General features: G+C 32.4%; 1 protein-coding gene across 1 annotated transcript; it reads left to right on the top strand.

The window, feature by feature from the left end:
* The first annotated feature begins 2,240 nt into the window (after nucleotides 1-2,240).
* LOC124910305 lies at nucleotides 2,241-3,147 on the top strand. The gene has a single exon (XM_047450933.1). The coding sequence runs from the start codon at nucleotides 2,387-2,389 to the stop codon at nucleotides 2,975-2,977; it is 591 nt and encodes a 196-aa protein (XP_047306889.1). The 5' UTR covers nucleotides 2,241-2,386; the 3' UTR covers nucleotides 2,978-3,147.
* Nucleotides 3,148-10,005: the final 6,858 nt, after the last annotated feature.

Genomic DNA, 10,005 nt, shown 5'->3' with positions numbered 1-10,005 from the left:
AAGTATGATAATTGATTAATTTTATTTACTCTGGTTTAATTATGTTTTAAGTGGGTTAATGAATTTTTTTCTATTTATATATAATGAGTATTCTTAAGAATCAATATTTTATCATAATTACTGTCACATTCACAAATTTTTAAATGAAAGATGTGATTGAAATATGTTTAGGTAAAAAATGAATATATTTTTAATAGATGTTACCTTAAAAACATTTTAATAATTTCTCTTTTGAATATATTTTTGTTTAAATTTTTGATAAAATAAAAATATATATATATATATATATATATATATATATATATATATATATATATATATATATATATATATATATATATATATATATATATGTACGTACTGAATAAGTTACTCTAGATGAAAGTCATTTATAGAGAAGTTTATTTATTGGTTTGAAAGTTTCAAGGATTAATCAAGGGGTATATAAGGGTGGTTCAAACAGGATTTTGCATTCAAAATTAGTCATTTTAATAAATAAAATAACCAGTCCAAAATTATATATATAGTTTTTAAAATTAAATGAACAAATATTTAAAAATAAACGGTAAGAATTGTGAATGGACTGGGTACATTTCATTTGATTAGGAGCACGCCCATATGGTCAATGTTTTGTCAGTTAAAAAAGAGACATTTGCCAAACATTTTGCTTACTTAATATTAACTTAATTAAATATTCTTATCGCAATGTAACGTTCCTTTCACACATAAATTTGAGTATCCAATTAATTTTTATTATCATGTGTAGGTAATATGAATATATATTACAAGTTTTTTATTTTCAATATCATGTTGTAATTTATGGTGGGACTTTAAAAGAAATTTGTTACAAAAAATGAGGTAAATTATATATATGTTTAATTGGGTTTACAACTAATACAAGTAAATTTGGTAATACAATGTGCTAGTTTAATTAAATACAAACAAATTATTTAATATGATTAATTAAGAGAGTTACTTAATTTAATATTTTAATAACTTATTAATATATATTTACAATCACTTATTTTATATAGTTTCAAAGTATACTAAAACTTAAAAATAAAATTTAAAATATCAAGTTTATTTTAAATGAAAAATTATACAAGTTATTCTAAAACATTATCAAAATATTATTTTATCCTTCTAAATTTAATAAAATTATTATGTTTTTTTTTTTTTGTCTCTTTCTAAATATAACCGACTTCTTTTTTATTTTTAATTTTTATATAATTTATTTAATTTTTTAATGTTACTAAATTAATTGTAAATATAATTAAAAAAAATAAAAATATGTTTATATCTAAACTAATTATAAAAAAAGAGAGAAAATAGATAATATATATATATTAAGTTAATAAATTATAAATTTAATTTATAAATTAAAAAAAAATTTAATATTTATTTTTAATTATTTTTTATTTAATATATCAAATTATATAATTTGATTATTGTGTTTATTAATTAATATATGAGAGTATAATAGTTTTATGTATTTTATCTCTCTATATATATATATATTAATTTTAGATATTATTAAATTAATTTAAATATTAAATAATTAAAATTTAAGTATTTTGTTTAGTTAATTTAATTGAATGGTAATTTTAAGTTTGATCTAATATTGACAATATAATTATAAATATAAACCTATTATAATAATTTAAACAATCAAATATCACTAATAGAATTAAAACCTTTTCATTTTTATTTACACTATAAATTTATACTATTTCATTTAAATAAAAAATTAACCATAATCAATTATCACCCGATTCACTTTCTCTTAAATTATATCACTCAATTTATTAAAAAAACATTATAATATTATTTATTTAAAATTATAATAATTTTTATCATATATATTATTACTTATAAATATTTTTACTAAAAAAAAATTAAGCTTTTCAAAATCAAACTCTATAACATTAATCATAACAATTAACAAATAAACTAAATAAAATTAATTGCAATACTAAACTACTCTCACTGAATATTGATCAGCTTATATTATAATGACAAAACATATTTAGTTAGAAGATCAAAATAAAAAAAAGTAAAATTGAAAAATATCTTGTTAAATTAAAAAAAAATAGCAATATTATAGCACGTGCCAATGGCAAGGAATATTTAGTTAGTGATCTATAAAATAGACGGTGAGGATGCAATGAGAGGTCGACTAGTTTGACCCGTTATGGTATTAAATAGCTACCCAACCTAACCTTTATTCTTTCCTTCACACCGTAAATGATAAATTAATTCAGTGTGTGTAACTGTGTGTGAGAGATTAAATATTACTTTCTTTCATATAAATTCAATCCCCAATTTTTATTTTATTTTATTTTGTTTGTTGAATCTGTCTGTCTGTTTTATGATTCTCTGCTAGCTAATGACAGAACCCATATCAAATTATCCATGGCCACCTCATTTCCGGCAGAGTCTTACCTCCGAACAGCCGCCGCAGCCACCACCTTCAAATCCCGCCGACGCACCGCCGCAAGTTTCAGTCACCGGCAACCTAACCGCCGCACGTGACGGTCGTGTATCGAAGCCAGTCCGCCGCCGTACACGAGCTTCCCGCCGGACACCCACCACTCTTTTAAGCACCGACACTAGAAATTTCAGGGCCATGGTTCAACAATTCACAGGCGGACCATCTGTATCTCTTGCTCCGTTCATGTCTCAGGCAACGCCGCCCGCCACCTTCAGTTCTGTGAATCCCACCGCGCAGGCTCCGATTGACGCGGGGTATTTTAATCAGCTATTGATGAATCGACGACCGCCGGCTGATGATCAGAATTATCAAATGCTCTCGTTCGCCGCCGCAAACAGAGCCGCCGCCGCCGCCTCCACCGCCGGCGATTATCAAATTCAGAATCAAAATCAAGATTCTGGTGAGATGGGAACAAGCGGGTTTTCTATGGATGATTTAATTTCACATCATCAAGCTCATCATCCTCGGCCACCTTCTTCGAACTAGCAGTAGCGGCGGTGGATTAAGTCAGAGAGGAGGAGAGAAATTTGATGATTGGCTGATTGATTATCAATGTAAATAATTATTTTCTTTTTTATAAAAAATATTTCTTAAAGTAATAATTACTTTTCTTTTGTTATAAAATAGATGTTTGTTTTAATAGTACAAGTAATCAATCCCTTGTTTTATTTCATTTGAGATATTTAATCTATTAAAAAGTTAATGTTATCAATTCTAAATAATATATATCATCGTATCATTCAGATTATATGTTAAGAGTTTTGTTTAGAAGACACTATTTATAAATTATTAAATTAAAATTAGTATCATTGGAAAATTGTTGCAATTATTTAAGTGTTTAATGGATGTATTGTAATACAAAATTTATATTATGAATTATTATGGACAATGAAAATAAGTAATTTCCATTACAAAAACTCTTGATAACCTTTACAAATTTTTAAGCAAGATTTTTAATGAATAATTAGTTTTACTATCGAATTTTAGAAATTTCGTAATTAAACTCGAAACTTCGCTGAAATTTAAATTAATGATATTATTTATTTATTTATAAATGTCACTTAAATCATAAGTTAGTCACATTTTAAAAAAATTAAATCATTTTTTTTATTTTTTATAATTTTGATAAAAAAAAAAAGCTCAAATGAGCTAAGAGATGAAATCTCAATTAACATTGGCCAAGTTTCACAATACAATATTTTTAAATTAAAAATTTAATTATTTACATTATTTTATTTTATTTACCCTCTCCAATGGATAACTCGGACATTGATGATGAAGGAATCAACTATCTTATAGAAAATGAAGAAGAGGTATTTAACTTTGTATTTGAGGAATTTACCCGAGAAGACTTGGTCACTGCACTCAATTACATGGTCATTGAGTATAAGAACCTATCAACTCTTGTACCGACCCGGCTAAATTTCCAGATCGGTGAACCGAGCGGAACTCAAATTGGTGAACCGAATGAATTCAGATCGGTGGACCGATTGAACTATCCTCAGAGAATGAGAAGCTAAAGGAGGCAGTTTAATCGTTGACCAAAGAAAATGAATGAACAAAATATGTGATGGCTGCGTGAAAGAAATTTAAAGATGTTATGAGGCAGATGACGAGTTATAAAAGACCATACAACTGTAAATTTAGTCTAGACTACGACAACAACAATCCATATCAATCTAAATCTTCCAACCGCCAAGGGTTGAACCTCTGAAAAGAAAATTTGTATTTTGTAAACTTTGTCAAGAGTTCATCAACCAACAGTGAAGCAAGTCATGATTCAAAACTAGCAAAAGAACTAACATATGTAGGACCAACCGACACATCAAGATGGCTTCATCTTGAGAGAAAGAGAGCCATCTGGCCAGTTAGAAAAGAGCACGATAGATACTCAAATGGGACCGATCAAAGATCATCACCACGACATAATGAGGTAATCAAAGACAGACAGAGAGATGTCAAGCCTGGCACGAGTAGATCTATTAAAACTATCACAAGGAAACTCATCCGATTAATTAAAGTATGGATTCCCAAGGGACTAATTAACCGTGGACCCAATTGAATGTGGGTACCAAAAGGTGTAAATAATTGTATTTTTCAGGTCAAACAGATTAAACAGCTGGAAAATTCGGAATGGTACTTGAACAGCGGTTATTCTAGGCATATGACAGAAACGACAAGCTGTTGACCGAAATTGTGTAGGAATCCGGTTCAATGATAACTTCGGTGATAATTCCAAAGGTAAAGCTGTGGGCAAGGGTAAGATTGTCCATGGCAATATAACTATAAACAATGTATTATTTGTTGAAAACCTTTATTTCAACTTGCTGAGTATTAGTCAAATGTGTGACATAGGGTATACGATTGAATTTCACAAACAAGCATGCTTAGTTAAGAATCAACAAGGCAGTACTTTATTATCCGGAAATAGAATAAGAAACATTTACAAGGTAGATTGGTAAACTAAATGTGATAACCCTGTTTGTATGATAACTAAAAATGATCAAAACTGGATGTGGCACAAAAGACTAAATCACTTAAACTTTAAGACCATTAACTATATCTGCACTAAGGAACTAATTCAGGGAATTCCTAGCATGAAGTTTTCAAAAGATAAAGTATGTTTTGCATGTCAAATGAGAAAACAAATTAAATCAACTTTTAAAAGTAAATGACATACTCAATCTAATTGATGCTTAGAACTACTTCACATGGATCTTTTTGGACCAATTATAGTGACAAGTTTAGGAGGAATGCATTATACTATGGTGATTATTGATGACTACTCTAGATACACTTGGGTTATATTTTTGGTATATAAAAATCAAACTACTCCAAATTTGATCAAAATGCTTAGAAGAGTACAAAATGAGAAATTTGTACGTATTAATACAATTAGAAGTGATAGAGGTACAAAATTTACCAATAGCAATTTAACTGCATTTTTTGAGGAATCCGGTATTAGACACGAGTTGTCTAATGCTAGAACTCCTCAAAAAAATGGACTGGCTGAGAGAAGAAACCGAACCCTCAAGGAAGCTATAAGATCCATGATAGCCGATTCGGGTGCTACTCAAAAGTTTTGGGCAGAGACTATCAACACTGCATGCTACACTCAAAATCGGTCCATGACTAATAAACGTCTTAACAAAACACCTTTTGAAGTATACCATGATAAAGTTCCAAATATTCAGTATTTTACGATTTTTGGCTGTAAGTGTTACATTTATAATAATGGAAAAAATTATTTGAATGCTTTTGACGCTAAATCCGATGTCAGTATCATGTTAGGATATTTTGAAGTTAGTAAGGCATATAGAGTGTACAACACTAGGACTCTTACTGTTGAAGAATCATCACAAATTGTTTTTAATGAATCAGTTGAAAGTAATACTACTTCATCCATTGATCTACACAATAGATTGGAAAATTTAAAAATTCATTTTGACAGTGAAAAAGAGATTCCGGTCTTTAGAAGGTTTGTCTATGACCAAACGGTTGATGTTGGAACTCAACAAGATCAAGTTTCTTCACAGCATAAAGTTGACACCTCAGTGACCGCTAAGGAAACCGGTCAGCCTGACACTGATCAGCCTATCGGTCTGTCTAACCTTGATCAAATAACAGGTCATATAAAAGACATCTCTGGACCGAATCTTAAATGGAAAAAGATCATGGTTAGGATCGGGATAGCAGATAGGGGACCGGGGTCCGGATAAAGGAAACCTTTTACACACACACAACGGTTGACACTAATTCGGTTAGGAATTAACACCGGTCTTAACATCACAGAGACTGTCACAAACTCTTGAACCGAGTTCAAGGGCATAAATATTTGTTTCAGCCTGAAGCAACACACACCGATCAAATAGAAATAAGAATGGAGAAGGGTCAGTTAGAATAGGGGGAAATCGGTTCGGTTAGTTAAATGACCGGAAAGGATTAAAGAACACGAGACACAAATTTTATGAATGTTCGGAGATGAAACTCCTACGTCACCCATTCTTCTCAAACAACGAGAAGGATATTCACTAAAGAATATTCAACAACACAATACACCACACAACCAAGTCTTATTTACTGCTCGATGTTCACTTTACAACACTCACACAGTATTGTAATACACTTTTACAAATATGTAAATACCCAGAACTTAACAATTTGTTTTTATCACTCAATAGCTTTGTAAATTTCTCAAGGTATGTTCTCAGGAGTGAAAGGATCGCGCAAGGAGTCAGAATCCAGAGCGAAAGAGAGAGCTTTTCTTCAACTGTTTAGCTTCCTTTTATAGTGGAAATATGACAACGGTCATACTTCTCTCTCTCTAAGATGGTTGGTCAAAATGATTAGAAATGCATTTAATGCGGTGGAAGCTTCCCAAAGAATGAGTCCGTACCGGCTCAAATCAGGTAGCTTGTACGTTTTGTGTTTGTACACTTGGCAACTGTACATTTGACGGCTGCCTGCTCCTTGGAGGTTGCTTATGGATTTTTACCAAATCAGGTAACTATTCATCAGACAGCTGCTTGCAGTCTAATCAGCAGACTTGTTTCAGAAGACAAGTGACACAGTCTGAACCTTTGATAACCTTCCTCTGCACATTCCCAAAGGATATATGTTTGCATCAACACGTCAATTTCCAATATATCCCTATCTTTGATTTTGTTTTGATTTAAACTGTCCGGTGAAAATGTATGTTGCCTTAGGATTTGATCCAACCGGACGCATATCGGTTGATAACTTGACCGGTCCTAAATTTTAGACGAGCTGGATTTCCGAAAAGATAAATAAAAGGTTTCAGTTTGTGCTGCTTTAGGAGAATAGTTTTGATCGGTCAGGTTGAAAGCATGTACATGCACATAGAATTGAATTTAATTAAGTTCTTTTAGATAGTTAATTACTTATTAATTAACTATCTAATTTTTCTAACAATCTCTCACTTTTTGATTATTTAAGTTAAATATTCAAAATCTGGAAAGCGGTTTGATTTAAGGATTGAGTTTTGAAGAAAATTTTGAGAAGAATTTGGTATGTTTATCAATTTCTCCCTTTTCGATATTTTTAAAATTAAAGTATCAAATCCAGAAAGTTAATAACATAAAGTTAATACCGAATAATATATATATATAAAATAGTATCATAGGGTTTTCCAAAATATTCATAAGTCATATATATAATAAAATTTTAAACCGAATAGTGTAGATTTCCAAAAATATCATAAGTTTCCAGTTATAATATATATATATAATTAAAAAGAACTTAAAGGTTTAGATTTCATTGACCCTCTTTATTCAGTCGGTTGATCAGTTCGGTAAAATAGCCGACCGCGAAACCCTTTTCCAGAGCAGTAGGATCTCGGGAATTGCTAGCCGGTTGTCTTAAGAGTCCAGTCGACTGTTGGGGTCTTATCGGTCGAGCAGGAGCTTGGAAAGATGGAGTTCTCCAACTCTGCACAAAGTTTTCAACATAATCTGCTCTATTTCTTTGATCTGTCCGGGCACCTGAGCGAACAAATTGAAGTGGAACTACCGAGATCGGTGTGGTTGAAACTGCAGACCGACATTTTCTTGGATTCAGAGGAGCATCATCTTTCTCTTCTTCGTCAGCAATTGGATTATTTGAACCACCAACTGGATTTGCAGTTGTCTTAATATTTGTCTGTTCAACACGAGCTAATACCGCTGCTACTTGTTCTCTTTTTCTTTTGTTCTCTTGAGCCCTTGTCTTTTTGGAAATTGGAGTGTATGTCTTTCTTCTTTCTTAATTTGCCATCGCTAAATTTGTTCAGCCTTTGTAGGATTATCTTCTTCCTCTTGAATTCTTCGGGCTAACTCTACATCATTAATTTCAGTTTACTTGGCTAGCCGGTCCCTTTCTTCTTCTTCGAATTGAATCTGCCTGGCCGTTTCCTCATCTCTTCGTATTTGCTCTTCATTGACAACAATTTTGATCCTTGCCAACTCATCTATTTGTACCGACATGGCTTGCACCATTTCTAAAGTTTGAGAAGCGACCTTTTCAACATTTTCAATTTTAGAATCGGTTGATGAAGCCATAGATTCTAGGGATGCTTGCCACAATGCTATGGAGTCTTGAACCGTTTTCTGAATGAAAGCCTTCATTTCATCCGAAAATGGAACAACAACTTGATTTTGTACCGGAGGCGCAAAATGAACCGATAGAGATAGAGTTGTGCCTGTCTGTCTTGGAGGATTGTTCTCTATAGAGTTATTTCGGTTAGGAGACTTACCCGATGAAGACTTGTCATTAGTTGTGTCCTTGCCCTAGACATATTCGTTGGATGGAGAAGCCGTTGCACCATCTTCTTTTTCCAGAGACGCATAGCGAAATTTCGGTTGACTTTCTTCATTATGATCCCCTACCGGTCTGGATGATTGATCGACCTTGAAAGTTTTCTGTTCAGGTTGTTTCCCGTTTCGGCCAGCCTCTTTAACCAGAGTAACGTTAAGCATTTCAGCATCTCTCTTGGTTTCTTCTTCCATTCTCTTGATGTCGGATTGAAGTTTCTCTTCAACCGTTTTCAATGTTTCCATGACATTCTTGTCTACTCCGGCTATTCCACCTTTAGCTATATATTTTTGATGGACATTGTCCATTATCAAGGTTAGCACCTTCAGTTTCGCGTTGGTTACAACCAACTTTTCCCTTGCAATGGCTATTGGTATGGACAATGTCTTGGTGAGATCAATGACGGTTTCTTCCAAAGTCACCAGATTCGACCACTTTTCATTCTCAGAATAATTTAGGAGCATATCTTTGAACAATACTTCAGTCCTTAGTTTCCCCTATTCATAGAAGGAATTGGATAGCTCATAAGCTTTTTCCTCAACCATCTTGAGGAAACCATCCACAATTTCATCAGCCCTATCATCGGCCATTTGAGAATCCAGAATTTCAGAATCCAAAATGGTTGTATTATTAACCGTCTCCTCATGATTCAGATTTTAATCCAGATTTTGATTAGTTTCAACAATCTGACTGGTTTCAATAACTTGACTTGTCACATCAATTTCAACGGACTAATTGACATTGTTCACAACGTCAAGAATAACATCTGAAGTCCTCTGTTGAGCCTCTAAATCCACAGGCCCAACAAGTTGAATATTGAAATTTCTAGGTACAGAGGTAGTAGCTGGAATTGGGGTACTTACCTCATGGATAGAAGCTTCTTTAGATTTGGATCGGCCGGTTACGCTGGCCGAAGACTCAGCACGAGTAGAAGGAATTTCTGGATTTTGAGCAGGTTCGACTTGAATATGATCATCAACCGGAGTGGGGATAGGAGTACCTTCGTAGTTAATCGGTCTGGGAGATGTAGCAGTATATGTTTTCTCGTTGTTTGTTGTCTCACTGGCCGTTTTCTCAGTTATCAGTTTCTTCCATTTTTTAGTTGTTTCCTTGGTTTCTTTCACCTTTGGCTTCTTAGCCTTCAATTCTTTCTCTTTCGGTTCCTTTTCTCTTGGTGTTTTAGTCTTCCCAGCTCTAACCAAGCT

Source organism: Impatiens glandulifera, chromosome 7 (genome assembly GCF_907164915.1).
Source record: "Impatiens glandulifera chromosome 7, dImpGla2.1, whole genome shotgun sequence".
Classification (NCBI taxonomy): Eukaryota; Viridiplantae; Streptophyta; class Magnoliopsida; order Ericales; family Balsaminaceae; genus Impatiens; species Impatiens glandulifera.
This window is presented reverse-complemented; position numbering and strand designations above follow the sequence as displayed.